The sequence below is a fragment of the Mixophyes fleayi genome, chromosome 4 (assembly GCF_038048845.1).
Source record: "Mixophyes fleayi isolate aMixFle1 chromosome 4, aMixFle1.hap1, whole genome shotgun sequence".
Classification (NCBI taxonomy): Eukaryota; Metazoa; Chordata; class Amphibia; order Anura; family Limnodynastidae; genus Mixophyes; species Mixophyes fleayi.
The window spans coordinates 183938848-183964152 of NC_134405.1; the positions used below are offsets into that span (position 1 = coordinate 183938848).

The window sequence follows — 25305 nt, forward strand, 5'->3', positions numbered from 1 at the left end:
CCATCCCCTCCCACCTTCTTCGCTCCCTTTCCCCCACCACCTGCTCCCACCTCGCTCACCTCTTTAATCTCTCCCTCTCCACTGGCATCTTCCCCTCCTCCTTCAAACATGCTCTCGTATCCCCCATTCTTAAGAAACCTAATCTCGACCCCACTTCTCTCTCGAACTATCGCCCCATATCTCTTCTCCCTTTTGCCTCCAAAATTCTTGAGAGGCTCGTCTGCAGCCGTCTCACCTCCTACCTTTCTGAATATTCCCTCCTTGACCCTCTCCAGTCTGGTTTCCGCCCCCTCCACTCCACTGAAACTGCCCTGGCTAAAGTCACCAATGACCTCCTCTCTGCAAAAGCCAGGGGCCACTTCTCCCTTCTCATCCTCCTTGACCTCTCTGCAGCCTTTGACACCGTTGACCACCCCCTCCTCCTTCACACCCTCCAGTCTTTCGGCCTCTCCGGCCCAGTCCTGTCCTGGTTCACCTCTTACCTTACTCACCGTTCCTTCTCTGTCACCACCTCTGGGTCTCTCTCCCCCCCATCCACCCTTCCAGTCGGGGTCCCTCAGGGCTCTGTTCTGGGACCCTTACTCTTCTCTCTATACACCTCCTCCCTGGGTGAACTCATCAGCTCCTTCGGCTTCAGCTACCACCTTTACGCTGACGACACTCAACTATACCTCTCTTCTCCTGATCTCTCTCCCTCCCTCCTCTCTAGGGTGTCCGCCTGCCTCTCTGCCATCTCCTCCTGGATGTCCTCTCGATTCCTCAAACTTAACCTTGCCAAAACTGAGCTCATAGTTTTTCCTCCCTCTCATACCCCATCCCCTTCTGACCTCTCCATCACTGTCGACAACACCTCTATCTCCCCTGTCCCCCAACTTCGCTGCCTTGGTGTCATCCTCGACTCCTCTCTCTCCTTTGGCCCCCACATCCTCTCTCTTGCTAAATCCTGCCGCTTCCAGCTGCGCAACATCGCTCGCATCCGGCCCTTCCTCTCCCAAGATGCCACCAAATGCCTTATCCACTCTCTGATCATCTCCCGCCTGGACTACTGCAACCTCCTCCTCACTGGCCTCCCCCACTCTCATCTCGATCCCCTTCGATCCGTCCTTAACGCTGCAGCTAGGCTTATTTTCCTCTCTCGCCGCTCCTCTTTTGTCTCCCCCCTCTACCTAGCCCTTCACTGGCTCCCATTCCCCTTCAGAATCCTCTTTAAGCTCCTCACACTCACCTACAAGGCCCTCGCCAACTCCACTGCGCCCTACATCTCCACCCTCCTCTCTATTCATGCTCCATCCCGCCCTCTCCGTTCTGCCTCTGACCGTCGCCTCTCTTCCCCCCTTATAACCTCCTCCCACGCGCGTATCCAAGACTTCGCCCGCGCTGCCCCCCTCCACTGGAACAAGCTCCCTCCCTCCATCAGAACTTCTACTAATCTGTCCAGCTTCAAACGGGCCCTAAAAACCCACCTTTTTCTTAAAGCCTTTGTGTCTCCTACTTAACTTCCTACCTTATCTTCTGCCTCTGTCCCCCTACTCTCCCTCTCTCCCCTGCGTCTCTCTGTCTGTCTACCCCTCCCCTTAGATTGTACGCTCCTCTGAGCAGGGCCATCTCTCCTCCTGTTTCCACCACTTCTAACTCTGCTCTCCAACTACTTAGCCCTCCTCCTCAAAGGTCCTCCACCCCACGTCCACTTTCGCTCCCTCCTCCCCCCTGGGGGTCTCCCTGTCTTCCGCGCCCCCCTTCTTGGGCCCCGTCGTTTTCGGATCCTCCCTCCCCCTTCCCCGCCCTCTCTAGCTGTGCATTGAGCGTACTGAGTTGCTGTGTTTACTGTACTGTGCTGTCTCCCATTGTATTGTGATTTTGTTTGTCTCTGTACGGCGCTGCGGATGCCTTGTAGCGCCTTATAAATAAATATTAATAATAATAATAAATACGCAGTCCCGGTACATTATTGGAGCGAATCATACAAGTTCAGGGTTTTTAATTTATATTGTGGTGACCCACTCCTCTACGCAGTCCAGGTACATTATTGGTGCGAATCATACAAGTTCAGGGTTTTTAATTTATATTGTGGTGACCCACTCCTCTACACAGTCCAGGTACATTATTGGTGCGAATCATACAAGTTCAGGGTTTTTAGTTTATATTGTGGTGACCCACTCCTCTACGCAGTCCAGGTACATTATTGGTGCAAATCATACAAGTTGATGGTTTTCTTATTATATATATTGTGGTGACCCACTCCTCTACGCAGTCCAGGTACATTATTGGTGCAAATCATACAAGTTCAGGGTTTTTAATTTATATTGTGGTGACCCACTCCTCTACGCAGTCCAGGTACATTATTAGAGCGAATCATACAAGTTCAGGGTTTTTAATTTATATTGTGGTGACCCACTCCTCTACGCAGTCCAGGTACATTATTGGTGCGAATCATACAAGTTCAGGGTTTTTAATTTATATTGTGGTGACCCACTCCTCTACGCAGTCCAGGTACATTATTGGTGCGAATCATACAAGTTGATGGTTTTCTTATTATATATATTGTGGTGACCCACTCCTCTACGCAGTCCAGGTACATTATTTGAGCGAATCATACAAGTTCAGGGTTTTTAATTTATATTGTGGTGACCCACTCCTCTACGCAGTCCAGGTACATTATTGGTGCGAATCATACAAGTTCAGGGTTTTTAATTTATATTGTGGTGACCGACTCCTCTACGCAGTCCAGGTACATTATTGGTGCGAATCATACAAGTTGATGGTTTTCTTATTATATATATTGTGGTGACCGACTCCTCTACGCAGTCCAGGTACATTATTGGTGCGAATCATACAAGTTCAGGGTTTTTAATTTATATTGTGGTGACCCACTCCTCTACGCAGTCCAGGTACATTATTCGGTGCGATTCATACCAGTTGATGGTTTTTTTATTATATATATTGTGGTGACCCACTCCTCTACGCAGTCCAGGTACATTATTGGTGCGAATCATACAAGTTCAGGGTTTTTAATTTATATCGTGGTGACCCACTCCTCCCTCTACGCAGTCCAGGTACATGTTTTGGTGCGATTAAAACCAGTTGATGGTTTTCTTATTATATTGTGGGGACCACTCCACTACGCAGTCCAGAAAGATAGCTCGTTGCAACGTTTTGGACTAAGAACTATATTGTGAGGTGTTCAGAATACACGGTAAATTAGTGGAAATGCTTGTTATTGAATGTTATTGAGGTCAATAATAGCGTAGGAGTGAAAATAACCCCAAAAAATTGATTTTTTTTTTAACTTTTTATGCTTTTTTCAAAAAAAATCCGAATCCAAAACCTTAAATCCGAACCAAAACCTTTCGGCAGGTGTTTTGCGAAACAAATCCGAACCCAAAACATCGAGAAAATCCGGATCCAAAACACAAAACACGAGACCTCAAAAGTCGCCCGTGCACATCCCTAGTATTTTGTGGTCCTAGCTTTCATGCTAAATTGAGTGACTGTGGTAGTCTGGCTTCTTAGGGACAGTGAATAATAATCCTTGACACATTTGATAAGTGTGTTGCACTAGAATCACTTCATCAGTTAAATGCAAATCAGTGAGCTGTGAAGTGAAAGGTGGTAAAGACGATAGTCTCACAGGTCTGCTAATTAAAATCTCATGAGTGTTCATTCCAAATTTTATGTTAATGGTAGACATAATTTTTATAATTGCAACCGATAGTGCATCTGGATACTTCAGTTCTGTCTCACATATCTTTGCAATTTTATTTTTAAATATGCCATTTTGTTTTTCCATTTGCCCTATATGCCTGTGGATAGTGTGCACAGCGGAACTTCAGTTGTATTTGTAAAGTCTTATAGAATTATTTTGTGATCTGTCCAGAATGTATCCAAGCAAATATCAATACATATTACAGGAACAGCATATTTTTATTTAAATTCAATCTGTGTATTTACAAAGCCCCTAATGGTTGTGCTGCCCTTTGTGTCTTTTCAGTCTTTCCAAAATTGTATGCCTGACAGGTGGGGCAAGTTTAACAATACTGTTTCCTTGCCTACAATTAAATATTAAAACAGATTAAATCATCCATCCTCTGCTTATGCATGCCAGCAAGGAGCAGGAATGGGCTATGCATACCTCCCAACATTTAGAATCACAAAATCGCCTAAAAGTAAGCCCCACCCATGACCCACCCAATCCCTGCCCACAAATGCACACATTACGGTAAAACTCTGCTCACTTATGGCTAAGGCCCATCCCTTTTGCAGCCCACAAATTGGGATATCCTGTCAAAATCGAGACAGTTAGGAGGTATGACTATTGACACCAATAGGTGAGCATCAGTACAGTGCCACAATTGATCAGGATGTATCAGTCTCCATGAAGGAATACATAACATCAAAGCATTGACCAGTTGTGCGACATAAATACAGTACCTGTATTATATACCAAGTCAAATATAACACTAATCAGTAAAAATATTGACACTTTTCCAGGGGACTTGCTCAAGAAAGGGCAATTAAGTTAGCAACCTGGACTAAGTAGATAGGAGTTAACTTTCATTAACATCATGTTGAGAATACATTGCACATCTTGAAGCCAAATTCCCTTTCTCATTATGGAGAAAAGATCCATCAACATAAAACATCAAATTTGGATTCTGTAAAAGAGTTTTTTGTAAAACAATGTGTCACATATTAACATGGGCAGTAATAGGCAAGCAGTCATGGGGTCTATAGGGAATGGTAACAGAGATACAGAATTAAACAGAGGAAATCTGGTAATAATTGTGTTTTTAAACATGATGTACATTAACATAACAGGAATTTGCATATCTCCCAAAGTCTGAATCCTGCCAGTAAGAGACTTTTCCTGCTGCAGTCTGTCACTGCACTTCTTATGTCACTGTCATGGGCAGGGACATATAGACATATGGGCTTATCTGGAACCCTAGATTCATACAAGGAAACATTCATCATCACCACATCTTTTCTTGATATTGTTGTTACTTTTTTAGGCATATATGACATTACTCATATCCAAATAGAATTACAAATACACTTTAACAAACATTTGCTCTTACCAGTTTGGATAAATCATTGAATACAGTAAAATCTATCAGTCAAAGGAAAAATGCAAATAACTCCTAAACAACTGCACTATATATATACAGTATATATATATATATATATATATATATATATATATATATATATATATATAATTTTATTTATTTATTTTAAATTCAATCACCGTAAGGATGTTCCCAACTGAAGATGATCTACAATCTAGTTACGTTCTCCAGTCCTCTGCAGTCCACTTCAAACACCAAGAGCTAGTTGTGGAAATTACCATCAGAGGCAGTGTTTACTTACCTGGCCAGATACTTTTATCAGAAGGTCAAGTGACAAACATAGTATGCTTGTAGCTGTAACATTACAGGTCTTCTCTGACCACATTATTCAATTCATATTGTTATATAGACCTGGTTGCTAGAAGTCATCATATAGCCATCTGTTCAGTTATCATTGGACAGAAATAATATGTCATTGTGGTTATATAGATTTAACATAATTTCACCAATAAAAGCACACTTCATTTTCTTAAGGTCCCATTTTTCTTAACCTTTTTGTCTTGTTCACACTGGGAAAATGAAAAAATAAAATACATGTTTCCATATACTTTTCATGTTTTGTGCTTTTACCAGTATAATTTATTGTACTGGTATAGCATGATAACGCATTAGAAATAGGTTATTTTTAGACCTTAGTGCATACTTGCCCACTCTCCCAGATTGTCCGGGAGACCCCCAAATTCCAGGTAGGTTTCCTGAACTCCCGGGAGAGCAGGCAATTCTCCCACAACCTGCCGGTGACGTGATTCACGGCGATATAGCATCATTTTGTCCCGTCCCTGTGACAAAAATTACGGTTTTGTCGCGGAGAGGGCCAAAATGACGCAATTTGCTGAGCCCCACCCCTTCTGTCCTCCCACCACACTCCCCCTCCTGGATTTCACAGAGGGCAACAACAGAAAGTTGGCAACTATGCCATAGCCTCCCTTTAGTCATGTTTATACCAAAAAACCTACTCCCCATCTTCTCCTTCCCTTAAAGAAAATAAAAAAATTCTTATCATATTATTCCTGCTATTGTTAAGTAACATACATATATCTAAAATATTGTATAGGCATGTATCTGCTTATTTGAGATATGACAAGCAATAAATAAAAAATACATAAATAAAGAAATAGGTTATGCAGCATTCTAAAATTTAAAATGCAGTGTTAACATTTTAGTTTGCAATAATGAGAATGGCTCCATTGGCTCCTATTTTATTTATTTTTAATGCAATTGCATATGTTTATTGACATGTTAAAAGTGCAAAAATGTGTAGAGGTGTGAACAAAATCTTAAGTCTCAGAAACAGGCAAAGGTTTGCAAAATCCTTGATATTTTGCTGCAATACAGTACCAATCCAACTTATCAAAGATTAGTTAGAAGACATTTTTGGATGATATTTAATGTTACCTTGATGTTACCTAACAACACAGCAACTCCTGGAATTTTTTTAAAGTAAATATGCAGAGTAATACTACTCTCTGGGTAGAATTGCTCATTTCCCTATGTTTTAGTAATTTGTAGAAAAGTAAAATGTTATTTTCCATTCAATCTTAGAAATAATGACTTGTAAGTAATGGTCCATTTCATTCAGTGGTGTAGCAAGTAACACTTGTCAGAGTGAGGATATGCAACATTGACCCCCTTCAGTACCAAAACAATCGGATTGTGGGTGTGTGGCCCTTATGCGTTGGAAGTGTAACAGAGTGTGAGTTGAACTGGAGGGTCTTTGGATTAATGTCCATTGCTCCGCTGTGGTATATTAATATGATCTGGGACCCCACTTCATATTAGAGAGTTGACTACATATTAAACATGCATTATACGGCACACAATGCACTACAGTTGTACAGATGGAGTGCAGCATAATATATATTTGACATGTAGCTGAGACTTGCGCAATGCTGCCAAAAGAGACTTCTCTCCTATGCCCCTTCTCCTCTCCTGGTCACTCATTATGTCCCCAACATTCCATCCCTTTATCAAATTTGCCCTCAACTTTCCATCCCTTAGTCATTTTTGCCCCCTTCCCATTTTCTACTTTTCATGTATGTCCTGAACCTTTCCCTGATTGTCATATATCAATCATATCTGGGAGGGTAGGGGTTATATGTGACAGTGGATTAGTGGGGAAGGCATATGTAACAAAATTGGAATTGAACCACCAGAATCAGGACCGTTTCCTACTTTGCAGCTTTGACTAATTTCTGCTGGCCAGATCTTGGAATGTTGGGGCCTGCATGGAAAAATGATAGGTATTATTCACATCTTGGAAATCAGAGCAGAGAACAAACACTCTAGGCATCCCTCCTCCCAACTTGCCTTGACATTAAATCAATAACACCCACATTTCCATCAACCAGCCAGTTCATTAAATTTTTAGCGCCACATTAAATATAGAGGTAACATTAATAATCCCCAACCAGCTCCAATATTATGTTAATAGCAGCCACCAGCCTTTACATTACATTACTACTAAAAACCACTGCATATTACATGAATAGCCCACACCATCTTCCATATTACATTATTAACTTCCACCAGCCCACACATTATATTAATACACTCCACTACATTATGTTAATATCCCTTCCACATTACAAATGTCCCCACCACATAACATTAATGACCATACCCCACATTATTATACCATTCCACCACCAGGTAAACAATGTTTGATCCCCCTCAAAAAACTGCTACCCACACTAGGCTATGATAGCCTGGGCTGTTGACACTGTAACAAGTAATCCCGCAGCATGGGGTCTCTCTGCCCTCTCACCTGGATCAAGGGATCAAGGGTGGATCTCTTCTGTCTTTGAGGCATGCAATCCAATTAAAATAAAACAAAAACAAACCATAAGTGATGACTGCTCTTTATAGGAGTCGCAACGCATATTACAGGCTAAGAGTCTGTCGTTCTAATGAAACAGAGCCAGAGCATGGGAAAGCCGTCTGAAAGGTTAGAATCAATGATACAGTATACTTCTTTCATACAGTTTATGAATGAGTCTAGGTAAGGACTTGGGCTTACACATTTTGTGCTCATGTGCTGTACCATAATGCATATGTTACGGAAAAAAAAACTTACATGCAACTCTACATCAAGCCCTAAATACACCTGGAGGTATATTTACTAAACTGCGGGTTTGAAAACATAGCAACCAATCAGATTATAGCTGTTATTTTGTAAAATGTACTAAATAAATGATAACTAGAATCTGATTGGTTGCTATAGGCAACATCTCCACTTTTTCAAACCCGCAGTTTAGTAAATCTACCCCCTAAACTTACTTATTCCTAAAGCCAACTCAGAAAACCACTTGCTATAGTAATCTGTTTAATGAAAAGACGTGCAGACCTATGGTGTAACATTATTATATTCTATACTGCATCTCACTGAGTGAAAAAAAAAATCTTTAATGTGTTTTCCGGTATGGCTAAAAATAATTAGGAAGAAATAGCATTGGGGTATCTGTACAGTTGATCCTCTTCCCCTGCAGAGGAGAGACATTTAATAAAGCACAACATCATTCTCCCACTGATGACAACTGTCGTGCAGAAATCCTTAGTAAACACTCAGCTCATGCAGAGCACAGCTGCTCACACTGGTTATAATTCATTATTTCTGAATGTGAACTTATTTAAAAAGAATACTCAAGGAAATGAGCCCAATGCATCTAATTATCTTTTTTCCTGCAAAGAAATTGAAAAACATAATGTCCACTCCTATGAATTCTCCTACTTTAGATTATTGTTTAAAAATAGATATTTCAAAATGTTCATGTTTGTGAAATAGAATGAAATGTGTATCTGTTGGCTTCATGGAAATCAGTTTGTGGGCAAAACCACTTTTTTCTTACAGATTTTATGCTGCAAAATGTACAGTTCATGCTTCCATTATTTCACAAGAGACCCCTGTTTCAGAAATAACTGATTTGAATAATACAATATACTATTTTTTACCGTAATTGGGAAAATACAGTGGTAGTACTATTCTATAATCTGTGGCACATTATCCAATGTATATTGTATTTCTGTGTCAAATATTCTAGTGCTGTAATGTGTACAACCTAGTGAAATCTGTCTATATTGAACATCACACTATTAGACATTTCTGTCTTTATATGTGTGGAGGGGTTAGTCAGTGGCTTTCAACGCATACTTGCCAACTCTCCCGGAATGTCTGGAAGACTCCTGAAATTCGGGTCAGTCTCACGGACTCCTGGGAGCTGGCAAGTTTCCCGTATTCTGCAATTACGGGGCTAAAATGATGCGATTTGCGTGAATCACGTCATTTTGGCCCCGCCCCCACGACAAAACAGCATATTTGTCGCGAGGGGTGGGCCTTTAGACACGGCCCCTCTCCCGGATACAACTTGCCAAAAGTAGGCAAGTATGTTTCAACATGGTATTGTCATAGGATGCTCCTTTCCAACAAGTTAGTTCATCAAATTTCTGCCCTGCTAGAACTTCCCCAGTCATTTGTAAGTGTGGTTATAATGAAGTGAAAATTTATAGTAGTAACAACAGCTGAGCAGTAGACCGCACAAGCTCAAGAACTGGACCACTGAGCGCTGATGCGTATAGCATGTACAAATTTAATGTTCTGCGTTGCAACACTCGCTACCGAGATCCAGACTGCGTCTGGAAGCAACATCAGCACAGGAACTGGTCACTAGGAGCTTCATGGATAGGGTTTCCATGGCAGAGCAGCCACACATAAGCCTCAGCTCACCATACACAATGTCAGACGTTGACTAAGTGGTGTAAAACACACCACTACTGGACTCTGGAACAGTGGGAAAGCGGAGTGATGAATCATGCTTCACTATCTGGCAGGCTGACGGAGAAGTCTGTGCGCACCGGGTGCCAAGAGAAGGCTTCTTACCCAAATGTGTACTGCCAACTATAAAGTCCAGTGGAGGGAGACTAATAGTTTTTATGATTTGGTCTGGGCCCCATAATTCCAGTTTAAGAAAATCTTAATGCTGCAGCAATTGTGTGCTTCCAACTTTGTGGCAGCAGTTTTGGGAGGCCCATTCCTGTTGTTGAATGACAATGCCCCGGTGCAAAATGTGAGGTCAATCAAAAAATGGTGTGGAAGAATTTGACTGGACTGTACAGAGCCACGACCAGAACCCTATCAAACACCTTTGGGATAATTTGGAACACGGACTGTGGGCCAGGCTTTATCACCCAACACCACACTAATGCTTTTGTGGCCGAATGGACCCAAATCCCTGCAGCCACTTGCCAAAATCAAGTGGAAAGTCTTCCCAGAAGAGTGAAGGCTTTATAGCAGCAGGGGGGTACCAACTCCATATTAATGCCCATGGTTTTGTAATGAGATGTTCAACAAACACATATGCATATGATGTTCAGGTGTCCATAAACTTTAGCCATGTAGTATAAAATGAAAGGCTATCACCGACCACTGCACACCACAAGAAGGAGGTGCCAGTGACCATAGGTAAGTACAGTAGTTTATTTGATGCTGACTTGCCATAAAATAGTTAATATGAGGTAAAGTTTTGCCCTATCACTTTTCACCCTCACACTGTTTTTGTGCACCTCTAAAGGAATTTCTCTAACCCTTCACACAACTATGTGAAAGCAGAATTGTTGCCATAAATCCTAATGTCATTCTTATCACTAAACCTCAAAGAATGTATTTTAACACGGTGTTTCATCTCTGGCAAATAACGAGATACCTTCAGGGTAGCAGTAAAGATAATTTATTGAGTAAGATAATATATTCCAATAGGCTAATAGCATAACACATATTAGAGAAAATGAATATTTGCATGTGAGTATTGTAAACTTAGGTAAAGTCATATATATTTAAGTGTATAATAAGTACAAGTTGATAAAGTGTGCAGTAATGCTGGGTGTAACTTTCCAAAGTATACTGTATATATAAAAGTTCCTTTGCAGTGACAATAATTAAGGTAATAGTTTTTGGTATCCTTATTAGATTGCTAAGTGTAAGCAAAGTTCTTCTGTATCCTTTTATAAGCACTTACGCACCATTCATAGATATGTAATTAGGTTTCCACTTCTTCAGTGTGCTCAGAAATATAGTCTCCTAAAGAAAACAGGATACATAAACATTTAAAGTTAGTTAACTGTAACATACATTGCATATCAGTGAATATTAATATCAAGTCTTCCATATAAATCATTAGCAGTTTAGTTTTATTTACCGTAAATGACTAAATGCCTTCTATTTATGTTATATCATGTATACAGTATGAGTATAGTATATAATAAAGCAGTTCTACACCTATGCTCTTTGAGGTGTGAATTTATGTTTCAAAACAAGCACAAAGTTCTACAAATGCTCTGCACTGTGTTATTTTTTGCTTTTGTTTGTGTAAATGACCCCATGTACATAGTTCCCGGGATCTGCTGTGTGTCTAGGAAAATAAATATGCATTTTCATTAGTATCTAAGTATAATTAAAATAATGGAGCATTGTACAAATTGACAAATGTGAACTTACAGCGCATGGACATATCCCAGAGGTATCTCTGCTGCTAGCACTTGTATGCCACTGTACATGTTAATCCCATTTTCTCTGTTTGTTTTAGCTGATGTCGATATGTGTTTTGGGAGTTTCCGCATGGATGAGGGACTACATAAATAATGTGCTTATGTTGACTGCTGAAACAAGGTAAGCAATTGCTAATTATCTGTAGAGGAAGAAATCCAAGGATCAAGTCCATATACTAGAACAATTTAGATGCTGAGCGGGAGCCTTTTATGTAGTAGATTGAATAGTTTCGTTTAGGCAATTTCTGCTTGACGTATTTCATGCTTAGCTTAAACTGACTTTTTACTGTAGTTGGAATTTGTACTGTGACGGTCCACTTCTTTTGATCATCTCCCACCATCCGTGCAGTTGAAAATTGTTTTTTGTTTACTTTTCCAGCATTTATAAGATGCAGATTAATTGAGTGTATCTAATTGCAGTTTCTAAAACATACATTTAACCTCAAGGAGGTTTCAGTAGGAAAATAACAAGTCTGCATAGCAATGCTGGGTTTGCATATGTAATATAGTTAAAGGGGAATTGTTGCTGTTACTTTTTGAAAATAATATAGGGGTTCCTGTAGAGTTGGACATATGTCTTTTTTTACTGTGCATGCAACAAAAAAATATACCCATACATTTGTATGCATATTTGGGTGCTTCTCACACACTTACTCCTTATGTCTGACAAGGTGTAAAGGGACAAGGGAAGTGTGGGTAACCATAGAGGGCCTGATTCATTAAGGAAAGTTAAGCAAAAAATTGAGTAAGTTTTCTTACTCAAGTTTTCTGCACAAAACCATATTGCAATGCAAGGGGTGTAAATGAGTTTATTATTTTGCACATAAGATAAATACTGGCTGTTTTTTCATGTAGCACACAAATACTTGATAGCTTATTTGTACACAGAAATTTAAAGTTGATCTAGGACATGCCCTACCCCAACTATAAATATGCCATCACATTTTAAATATACCTCCCCCTCCAATGCAACATAATTTTGCTTTACTTGCCTACTTTTGCTTAACTTTCCTTAATGAATCAGGCCCCGCGTGAGTAAGGTAAGGGCGTGTTTGTGTAATTACTTCTCAAGTAGAACTGGATGCACATCCAGATATACTTGTCATCAGCGGTATCTCTTGCAAGTGTTGATGATGATGATGATGATGATGACAACCAACAGAGGTAGCTAGTCGCTTCTGATTGGCTAATTACAGAATGACCCTTCTAGCTGATACTACTTTAATCATAAGTGTAGCTGCTACATTATATGACGTTGCGAGCTTCTAGTCATATTGCCTAATTGGTATTTCCATTTCAAATGTGGCAGGAATAAAGATTACCATTTTGATTATTAAAGAAAAAACAGATGTTCGTATTGAATTGAATTTGTATTTATATTTTGTTTTGGGTTTGTATTTATTTATATTTTGTACAGTAAATGTGACTTCAGCATTTATTAATAAGACACTATTTTCACTTTTTTATTTGAGACCTCATTACATTATTATGTTGAGTACAAATAAGGTAATGCTGAAAGTCGCATATACTACTAACACTATCAAGTAACATCTCTCCACTTTCTCCGTGCTATTGTGGTATACACTCATTGCTCCTTATGTAAAACTGGCGCATATGCTACTGCTATAAATGCGCTTTTCATGTGTGTCTTGTTTTCTACTTGCGTATGTTGCGCAAATACGTTCAACTCTACATGAGCCCCATTACGTGCTACTAGTTCCTAGGTCAATCCTATACCATTGAGTTTGTAATGCTTCCCCAGGACCAGTGTGGGCAGGCCTTGTATTTCAGTTAAAGGCTAGTACATTTTCTGTGAGATTGTTGAGACACTCTGTCACTTAGTTTACCTTATTTCTGTTTGTGTGCTGTCCTCATGTCACCCTTATATCTTTTGTCTCTTATCTCTTTGTATGTGTTGTTTCCCGAGTTAGCTTCCTTTACGTTAACAGTTTTTCTCTCCTAATATCTACTGTTGTTTTTGTAATTTGGCTCTTTCTTGTGCTTTATGCTTATACTGTTTGGGTTTACTTATGTTATTGTTATGATTTTCTTTATTGTGATACAATGAAAATTTAAATTGGAAAATAAAACCGCCATTTAGAACCTTCAGCCGCACCATCCAGAGTTGCACTTTTCAGATGGCTTTCAGGAAGGGATGATCTGGGAACAGGCTTCAAAGACAGCTATGGAAAATGAGGTGGATCTTCAAAATGTTAATTGTTTTCTACATAATATTTGTAGAACACTTAACTGAAGCGGTAAATAGTTAGGTAACATTTAAGTGAGGAGGAAATGACATTCAGGCAGAAAAATTATTTAGGAAAGTGCAAAACATTCAGACATACAGACCTTTTAATTTGCTCATGTGCATACATCAGTGCATGCACACATTTCAGTTTGGGAACCAGGAAAATCATTCTGAACATTAGAACAGCATGGTGGCAAGAGTGAAGACATCAATTCAGACGTTATCTTATTACCAATTCCTTTTAAAGCAACCCCTTTTTTAATTTAACATTTTCTGTTTTTCTCCTAAACAGCTGCTCCTTTTAGCCTTATCAGTGTTTTATAGTAATCATGGGGGGTTGAGGGGAAAGCAAGACTTTAATACGTGTGTCACTTGTATGTTTAAAGTATAATGTTTATTTACATTGCTCAGAATGCTCTTACAAATGCTCTTTCCCATATAAAATAATCTGAAGTCATATAAAATCAAGGCTTTTGCATGTACTCAAAAGTCTCACCCCCTACCAATCTACTTTTTGCATGTGGGTGAATAGCTAGGCACACTTATGCACAAGGAACATCTACGTCTTTGTTAAACACTTAGGGCCTGAGTCATTAAGGAGAGCAAAGTAGAAAAAAGGAGTAACATTGCACCATGTTGCATTGGAGGGGGAGGCACATTTATAATGTAGGGACAGATTTATAGTTGGGGTAGGGCTTGTCCTAGTTCAAATATAAATTTCAGTGTAAAAATAAAACTATCAAGTAATTGTGTGCTACATGAAAAAACAGCCAGTATTTAACTTATGTGCAAAATAATAAACTCATTTCCACCCCTTGTATTATAACATGGATTGTTGTGGAGCACATTTACTTGCACCTTTTTTAACTTACCTTTTTTATGTTTAAAACACACTAACAAATTTGCTTTTGAACTAGCTTAATTTTACATTTCTAGCTTGTGCTGTTTTGCTTATTTGTGAATATATTTGTTTCATATTAATAATGAACGCACAGATTAAACCGCCATATGCTTTCAGGGTGGAAGAAGCCGTACTTCTCATCTACTTCCCAGTGTTCCATCCAGTGATGGTGGCTGTCTGTTGCTTCCTCATCATTGTGGGCATGCTGGGCTACTGTGGAACGGTGAAGAGCAACCTTATACTTCTTGCATGGGTAAGTTTAGTTTGGTTTCCTTACTAGTCCTCTCCTAACACTTTCAGTGTCTTTATCATGGTTTATATCTCTTATCCTGCATTGTACATTCTCAACTGCTGAAACACATTCATTTCTTTTTTTTATGGATCCTGAATTCAAGAAAACTGTTTTAAAAGGATAATGGCCGTAAACATGTATTTTCTGAAAATAAAATCGTTGTCACTATATTCTGTAAACTTGTTGTCTATACATAAATAGTTGGATGAATGAACCAGTCCAGGGGGGTAAATGTATTAATGTGCGAATTGTGCAAGTCGCTGATATTCGGCGACTTTGCAGGGGGAAATTTAAAACGGTGATGGCTTTAAAGGCAAAATTCATTTATAGCAGGGATATGAGGAAACCAAAAACATGCTGAGAGAGGTACCATGTTCTTAGAGATCTCTCAACTACCAGGGTTGTGATGTACACAACTCCTCATGCTTTGGGGTCTTCCAAGAAAGACGGAGGACTTCAGGGTTATAATGTATAATATTATGTTTGTTGGAGGCCATGACAGATCCAAGAGATATTTAACATGGTCTTTGGTTGACAAGTTATAGAGCTTATAAAGACTGAATAAGCCTGTTTGGCTCTGCAACTTATAGTTCAGTCTGACACATCCAGGCATGTAATTTCTAGAGTACATTGTCTCCAAGTCTTATGCAAGATTGATTTTGATCTGGAAGTACTTTAGATCTGCATTTACACAGACATCTGCAACCATTTATCTATGAGTGAATGGAGCTAAAATAAAATAAAAAAAAAATAAAAAAATATATATATATATATATAATGGTGATGATAGTGGTAAAAAAAAAACTGACGCCATTTTTGTTTGTGGAGCTATAAGTCCCAGCCAGGTCGGGCTGCCCTAAACAGTCTGGGCATGCTGATGTTTGTAGAACTACAAGCGCCATCATGCCCATGGCAGCCATGTCATGCTGGCACATGGAGAAACACAAGTGCTAACACGGCCTGACACCCATGTCTGCCTGCGACCTGTACTTCCAAAACAAGAATGTTAAAAAAAACACAACAGCATGTTTTAAACCACAACATTTTAACAAAAATAATAAAATCCCAATTAATACATAAAACACCCTCTTTAATACCACATCTATTTATTAAAAATAATAAAACCCCATATACTCACCAATAGGATGTTTTCTTCTTTCGGCAGCAGCTTTTTATCCAAAATGCTTGTAAACCATGTCCACAAATATTTGTATATCCAAAAGTCCATGCCTGAATGAAATCTTTTCATCTTCGGGTCACATAGACCCCCTTATTTGTAATTCCAAATGTCCATGCTTGTAAACAATCTTCGGATCTTAGGATCAGGAGGACCCCCATTTGTAATTCCAATTGGCTTGCACTCTTCTTTCTTCTGGTCAGGGGGACCCCCATTTTGTATAATCAGAACATGCTTGAAAAAAAAATAAACCCAGTAAAGACACGGCGCTAACTATTCCTGTACACTGTACAAGCAACGCAACACTAATGAGTATAACAGAGCCACACACTCTATTTATAGTCTAAGGCTTTTCCCACGCTGTCATGGGAGTCCCCTTAGACTTGCCTAATTGGAGCTTCATACATCTGGAGAGTTGTATAGCTAGAGTGGGGAAAAGTCGGGACAGTGATTTGCTGTGAGTTGGAAACCAACGATTTTTACAAAAAACTCATCTCCGGCAATTTTACATCAAATCTCAGGTTAATACATCGGCGAGTTTCAACTCTCTCTCTCTCTCTCTCTCTCTCTCAAATCCTGGGATTTTCAAAATCGCAGCTTGATACATTTACCCTTAGATGTTCTTAAGCTCCGTGTTATTAAACTACTAACACCACAACCTCATAGGTGCAGTGATAGGCTACAAATAAATATAACTCAATAATGAGATGATAAACCTTTAAATAAAGTATTGCACACATGATTACTCTGCTGCTCCATCCAGAAGACCCGGAAACCTCAAATATTTGTACACACACACTATAGAATAGGAGTGCAAAATAGCAGTTCCTCTGCGCTAGACTGATATGATAGCCACAAACTAAAAACACAGAAAGTATCCAAATTTACTTGTATTGTAACCACACTGTCAGTATAATGCAGTGGTTCCCAAACTTTCTCAGCTCGAGGCACCCTTAGGGTCACCATAATTTTTCCAAGGCACCCCTAAGCAAAAATAATTACCGGTATGTCCCGTTTTTTAAGTAGTTGGGTCAAAATGACGTAAAATGTATTTAGACCCCTTCACCATCACATTGTGCCCCTTTATCATATCACTCTGTATCACCTTTGCCATCTCACACCCTGTGTCCCCCTCTTCGTCATCTCACACTCTGTGTCCCTCTTCATCAGCTCACACTCTGACCCCCCCCTTCAGCGTCTCTCTCTGTCCCCCTCCTTCAGCGTCTCTCTCTGCCCCCCCCCTTCAGCCTCTCTGAGTCCCCCCTTCAGCCTCTCTGAGTCCCCCTTCAGCGTCTCTGAGTCCCCCTTCAGCCTCTCTCTGTCCCCCTTCAGCGTCTCTCAGTGCCCCCCTTCAGCGTCTCTCAGTGCCCCACTTCAGCGTCTCTCAGTGCCCCCTTTCAGCGTCTCTCAGTGTCCCCCTTCAGCCTCTCTGTGCCCCCCTTCAGCCTCTCTGTGTCCCCCTTCAGTCTCTCTGTGTCCCCCTTCAGCCTCTCTGTGTCTCCCTTCAGCCTCTCTGTGTCCCCCTTCAGTGTCTCTCTGTCCCCTTCAGCCTCTCTGTGTCCTACTTCAGTGTCTCTCAGTCCCCTTCAGTGTCTCTCTGTCCCCTTCAGCCTCTCTGTGTCCCCCTTCAGCGTCTCTCTGTCCCCTTCAGTGTCTCTCTGTCCCCTTCAGCGTCTCAGTGTCCCCCTTCAGTGTCTCAGTGTCCCCCTTCAGCCTGTCTGTGTCTCCCTTCAGTGCCTCTCTGTCCCCTTCAGCCTGTCTGTGTCTCCCTTCAGTGTCTCTCTATCCCCCTTCAGCCTGTCTGTGTCTCCCTTCAGTGTCTTTCTGTCCCCCTTCAGCCTGTCTGTGTCTCCCTTCAGTGTCTCTCTAACCCCCTTCAGCCTATCTGTGTCTCCCTTCAGTGCCTCTTTGTCCCCTTCAGCCTGTCTGTGTCTCCCTTCAGTGTCTTTCTGTCCCCCTTCAGCCTGTCTCTCAGTGCCCTCCTTCACTTCCTTTACTTACCTTCTTCCCTGACGTCTTCTCTGCTGCAGCTCCTCACTGAGGCTGCCGGACATGATGACGTCACGCCCGGCAGTCAGTGAGGAGGAGGATCCGGCGCTGGATGATGGGTAAGTTTTTTTTTTGTTTTTTTTTCTTGTTTTTTTCTAGGGCGATCGCGGCACCCCTGTGACAGTGCCGCGACACCCCAGGGAGCCGCGGCGCACAGTTTGGGAACCGCCGGTATAATGCATACATATTTCATACAATAAAAATAAACAGATAGTCATAAAATGAACAAACTACTTTTCCAATCTGTCATTCTCATATAAAATACGTAAATTATATTTTAGCTGAAAATTTATCATATAGAGATACGGTCAGTGGCAAGTTTTGCTAGAAACTTTCCTTAGAGATTCTGGTCCATCTTGATATGCTAGCATCACTAAGTTGATGCAGATTTGTTGGCTGCACATTCATGCTGTGAATCTCCTGTTCCACCACATCCCAAAGATGCTTTAGTGGATTGCAACCTTGTGACTGTGAAGGTCAATGGAGTACACTGAACTCATTGTCATCTACGTGGAACCAGCTTGAAATGAAAAGCAGTGTGAAGAGTAAATTGTCCCATAACTCTTTGATAATAAATGAGGATGCAATTGAACATTGGGTTAATTCTAGAGATGGGCGGGCTCGTTTCCCCCGAGATCCGAATTCATCCGAATTTCACCTATCCGAGTACTGAGCCGAGCAGGCTCGTTACTCTCCCGCCCATTCGGAATCGAAATCGAGGCAAAACGTCATAGTGACGTATTCGTATTTCTGAGCTCGGTTCTCGCGAGATTTGAAAAGTATAAATACCCGCCTCCACAGTAATCCATCGCCATTTGACAGAGGGAGAGAGCAGGGTTAGGTCACAGGCTATATTAGCGCAGGGACAGAGCAATAATTGGACACATTATTGTTTCTATTCTATTCTATACAATTCTAATATTAATACCAATTGTATTAGCAATTGTTAGAGCAGTAAGAGAGGAGGATAGTGGAGGCTATTTTTTTCAATTTTTGGTACTCCATGTGCTTTTGGGGTGTCCCATATTCCCCAGTGTTTTACAGTAATTTTTCTAGCTGTCAAAAGTCATATTTGTCAGCAGTATCTTAAACAATATTTTGCACTACAAGTGTTTTTGGGGTGTCCCATATTCCCCAGTGTGAAACACTAATTTTTCTGGCTGTCACAAAAAGTCATATTTGTCAGCAGTATCTATCTAATACAATATTTTGCAGTACAAGTGTTTTGGGGTGTTCAATATTCCCCAGTGTTTTACACTAATTTTTTGGGCTGTCACAAAAAGTCATATTTGTCAGCAGTATCTATCTAATTCAATATTTTGCACTACAAGTGCTTTGGGCTCATTAAAATGGATTCAAAGCAGGCCACATATGAGCAGAATCAGCAAGCAGGTGCTGGCACCAGTCCTGATGGTAGTGTTCCCAGTACGTCATCTGGTAAAGCCGATGTAAAAGTACATAGTCTTTTTAAAGCAGGGAAAAAAACACACACCAAAAGAAAATGTAGCGTGTTCTGCTGATGTGTGCCTGAACAGCCCGAGTGTAGACGGTGATACACAAATTGAGGATGCCACTTTGGAATTAGAAGAGGATGAAGGGGAGATTTGTGTAGGCGACGAGGGCGCTAATGATGATGTTGATGATTATGATGCAGACAGATACCAAATTGCCATTCTCAATTTCTATTTATATTCTAGATTATATAACGGCAGAATAGTTTTCTATTTTACTCCTAGTGGAGAGGGGATCTGATGCAGACAGATACCAAACTGCCTTTATCCATTTATTTTTATATTCTAATCCAACAGTCTATGCAGGCTGCTTTTTTACTTTTCAACTACAAGTTGAGGGTGGGGGGGTCATAGACGGCCACCAAACTACCGTGGTCCATTTTTTTTTATATTGTTCAGTCTACGCAGGCTGCTTTTTTTCTATTCAACTACAAGTGGAGGGCGGGGGGGGGGACATAGACAGCCACCAAACTACCTTGGTCCATATATTTTTTATATTGTTCAGTCTATGCAGGCTGCTTTTTTACTATTCAACTACAAGTGGAGGGCAGGGGGGGTCATAGACAGCCACCAAACTACCTTGGTCCATTTATTTTTTATATTGTCCAGTCTATGCAGGCTGCTTTTTTTCTATTCAACTACAAGTGGAGGGCGGGGGGGGGGGGTCATAGACAATAGACAGCCACCAAACTACCTTGGTCCATTTATTTTTTATATTCTTCAGTCTATGCAGGCTGCTTTTTTTCTATTCAACTACAAGTGGAGGGGGGGGGGGCTATAGAGACAGAAACCAAACTGCCTTTGTCCATTTCTTTTGATATTTAACTATAAGTGTAGGGTGGCTGCATTGCCAATAGGCTAAGATGGAGAGGAAGACAATCAGGTTTGTGTGCAGAATTAAGGACGGCCTACCAGGGATTAAACTGTTTTCTTCCTAATTTATTAGCTTTAGAATTACCTTACTTATCCAAGAAACAGGTGGAGCACTAAATTCGGTTATTTTATGCCCAAAAACATTGATTTTTAAACAAAATTGCAAAACAAAACAAAACCAAAACACGCAAGGGCGGTTTGGCAAAACCAAAACACGACGCTAATTCAGATACAAAAACAAAACTAAAACCAAAACATGGGGGTCAGTGAGCATCTCTAGTTAATTCAAACCTTATTAATATATGTTTATGGAAGCTACAGTAGTTGTTAAATATTTAAAGAGGTTAAGAAATGTCTTTTGGTAAATTTTGATGGTTAGATGGCCAAATTGTGATAGCTAGACGACTCGTTCAGAGCATCTCCAAGACGGCAGGTCTTTTGGGGTGTTCCCAATATACAGTGTTTACTACCTACCAAAAAATGTCCTAAGGAAGTACAACCGTTGAACCGGTGACAGGGTCATGGGGGCCCAGGCTCATTGAAGTGCGTTAGGTGCGAAGGCTATCCCATCTGGTCCAATCCCACAGAAGAGCTTCTGTAGCAACAATTGCTGAAAAAGTTAATGCTGGTTAAGATAGAAAGGTGTCAGAATGCACAGTGCAGCTTGCTGTGGATGGGACTGCGCAGCTGCAGACCGCTCAGAGTGCCAATGCTGACCACTGTTCAGCGCCTACAATAGGCATGTGAGCACCAGAACGGGACCATGGAGCAATGAAAATGGGTGGCCTGGTCTGATGAATAACGTTTTCTTTTACATCATGTGGATGGCTGGGTGCATGTGCTTTGTTTACCTGGGAAAGAGATGGCACCAGGACGCACTATGGGAAGGAGGCAAGACGCGGAGGCAGTGTAATGCTCTGTACGATGTTTTGATGGGAAATCTTGGGACCTGGCATTCATGTGGATGTTACTTTGACATGTACCAACTACCAGTTGTGGAACTACCATTGGTGTGGCCCACTACATGGCAGATGCAGAGGGTCCTGGTCCCCCCCTCCCTGCACTGGGGCCCACAGCTCGCTAGTTCCACCTCTGCAACCTACCTAAACATTGTTGCAGACCATGTACACCCCCTCATGGCAATGGTATTCCCTGAAGTTTACTTGGCCTTCAAATTTTCCAGATCTCAATCCAATCAAGCATCTATAGGATGTGCTGGAAAAGAAAGTCAGAGCCTTGGAGGCCCCACCTCTCAACTTACAGGACTGAAAGCATTTGCTGTTACTGTCTTGGTACCAGACAACACAGGACACCTTCAGAGATCTTTTTTTTTCTTTTAAACATATTTTAATTTAAATTTTACAGCATTTGTACAGTATAACGACAATATTGAAATATACACTCAATAATAGAGGTGATACAAACCAGGTAAAAAAACATAAGAAGAGAAAAGAGGGGGCAGGTATAGGGGGGTATGTTAGTTAGGGGTACTTAGGGGAGGGGATATCTAGTCCATCTCCATGCAGTATAGCAACTAGCAAAGTGTGGTAATAGAATCGGCTAGAGAGCAGTCCCATGGTGGGAAAGCCAAGGGTTTCAAATGGTACGAAATTTGTTGGGACAGTCATTGATTACTAGTGATATATACACATTGGTATGTTTGCACCTTCAGAGGTCTTGTGAAGTCCATGTCTCAGTGGATCAGAGCTATTTTGGTGGTACGAGGGGGACCTACACAATATTAGGGAGGTGGTTTTGATGTTGTGGCTGACCGATGTATAACTATACTATTATAATATAGCATAAATAAAATTAATACATATATTCATCTTATAAAATAATACCAATACATAATTTTCTATAAAAAAACAGAATTATACATCAAAAAATGTATTTCTTTTGTTGAAACCATCCAGATATAAGCATCCCACATTGAAAATCTAAAGCACCGCCCCATGACATATATCTATCCCCACCTCTAATGTGGGCTCATATGTGTTCAATCCCCCGTATGGCAAGTCATTGGGGTTTCCCATTGTGATAGATAATGCAATGATGCCACGCACTGGGCATAAGAAGGAGGTTAATGAAATTCCATCTGTGAAATCTAACATTCATAGGACAGATGGTCTGACTTACATATTGTTTACCACTACTACATTCTAGCAAGTGATTTATATACTCACTCTGATAATTGATGCTGCTCTCTATAGAAAAAAGTTGTTACAGGCATTTCTGCCACGCCTGTAGCAACTAATTACTCTTTGAAATGTTCATTTACGAATGGAACTTCTACCTTCTATAGGTTCTTGTATATATTTCTCGCATTTAAAAAAAGGTAGGGACTAATCAAGTTCTGAGAGTATAAACCTTCTTGAAAATTACATTGGGTTTATCTTGAAGGATTATTTCCAAAGTATTGTCCAATCTCAGTAAAGGGACATTTTTATTATTGATCTTTATAATGCCATAACAATAGCAATTATATCTATAAATAAATGCTACAAAGTTACCATCCTTTTTAAATGGATATTTCTTCTTTGTCTCTTGTAACAAAAAAATCCAATCTATTAATGAAACTTCTTCTAAGGAAGCTTTCTTCAGAATTTCATATTATACCCCTTCTGTCTGAAGGAGTATTTTAAGCCACCTGCTTGTTGTTAAAATAAATAGCTTCATTCAAACAATTCCTCCTTATTTGGCTGACCCTTGGGTATTTTGATCTTCCAAGGAACATAATGATTACTACTATAAGAAGCCATTGCAATCAACTTTTTGTAAAATGGTTTTCTAAAAATAGACCCCTCTTTTATTGTGATGGTGATATCTAAGAATTCTATACTGGTGGGGTGACATGCTTGTGACTTGTGAATGAAATTAATTAGAATAAAGGTGTTTCAAAAAACTTGATGCAGAAGGTGCATCCTCATCTCAGAGAAAAATAATTTGTTTTCTATGTATCTTCCAAAGAGCACTAGGTTCACACAGAATGGGCCATACCAAATGTTTTCTGATTCAAAGTTGCCCATCTAAAAATGAGTAAAACTGTGAGCGAACCTAGTGTACATGGCAGTACTGTCTATCTGTAGCTAAAACAATTAACAAAAATTAAAATAATTCTTTCAGAAAATAAGCTTAGTATCCTTTCCATAACTTTCTCTATCTTCCACTACTACTCCCTTTCTTGTATTAATAAAATGTTTCTTCCCTTTAATACTGTCTCATTCAGTGATGATTATAGCAATGGGGGTTTGTCTGGTATATGAAAAGAGAAAAGTGTACAGTATGCTTGTTCTTTAACCTACTCCAGAGAGTGGGAGAGAGCCGAACACTATACTGCAGATATTGGCTTTTAGCCATATAATCAAACCTGGGGCTTTGAAGATAATCCTAAACAATATAAAGTAGACACCATTTTTTCCTGAAACAAAGATTAAGAAACCTGATTGTTTTGAAGCTGATTGTTTTAAATTCTCTCAAACTAAATAATCTAACATGTTCAAACGCTTGTCCATCCCCTTGCTTTCCAGAGATATTAAACCAGAGGCCTCAGTGGAGTACAAAGTTGGGCTTGTTCACTTGACAGCTCTGTTTCCCCTCAAACAGAGGTCAGGAGAATAGTTTTCCTTTTTATTTTAAAGCTGCATTAGCACTTAGGAAAATATTTTTCTAAACTGTCCCCTCCTCCTATCCACAGGGACTGCTCAGTGAATCATGGAATGTCAGTATTTAGGCCAATCACAAATATGTAATTATCATAAAGTTTGACCAAATTTTGCATGCGCCAATGCTTCATTATGTGCGCAGGTGCATCTACTTCTCCACCTAATGCATTTGTCAGTGTCCTCTTCACAGTCTTAGAAAACACCCATGTAGAATCTTACCCTAGTTATGTGTGTTGGCACATGCCTTGGAGAATATGCTTGGTGGGAGCAGTAACATCATCACATCAAATTAAAATCTACTACATATTTAGGACCACACACTATTTATTGAAGGTTTTACATTGTTCTACTAAAATTCTTCTCTCTTTAGCTTTACTTAGGTCTAAGGTCTGAAACCAGTCATGAGATTGACGCAACAACAAGCCTGTCTTTATTACACGTCACTTTTGTAGGTTTGAAGATCCTTAGTACATTGGTCGATGTAATCCTAGTAATTTGCATTCTCGCAGAAGTGCAACTGTAAATGGCAAAGTGCTTCCCATTATAAGTATAGGGATGAGACCAGGGGGTAAATTTATCTATCCGCGGGTTTGAAAATGTGGAGATGTTGCCTATAGCAACCAATCAGATTCTAGTTATCATTTATTTAGTATATTCTTCAAAATGACAGCTCGAATCTGATTGGTTGTTATAGGCAACATCTCCACTTTTTCAAACCTGCAGCTTGATAAATTTACCCCTAGATCTGCGGGACTTCAGAGGTGGTGGAAAATGCAAATAATTTTTCTGGGAGAAAAGAGGCCGTGCTCCTTCCCGCAAAGGAGGAAATGTACCTGTAAATGTGCCCTCCCCACAGCTTTTTCTCATTTAAATAATCATGTCCTACAAAAATAATTTCTGCAATTGATTGCCAAATTAGGCATGCT

At 40.2% G+C, this 25305-nt stretch overlaps 1 protein-coding gene across 2 annotated transcripts in view; it reads left to right on the plus strand.

Annotated features, from left to right (window-relative positions):
• TSPAN12 (tetraspanin 12) overlaps window positions 1–25305 on the plus strand; it is a 129126-nt gene that overhangs the window by 40100 nt on the left and 63721 nt on the right. For both annotated transcript variants that reach the window (XM_075208965.1, XM_075208966.1), the window contains exons 3-4: window positions 11702–11784; window positions 14930–15065. In XM_075208965.1, coding sequence (XP_075065066.1) covers window positions 11702–11784; window positions 14930–15065 — 219 coding nt within the window. The remainder of the gene's footprint in view (window positions 1–11701; window positions 11785–14929; window positions 15066–25305) is intronic.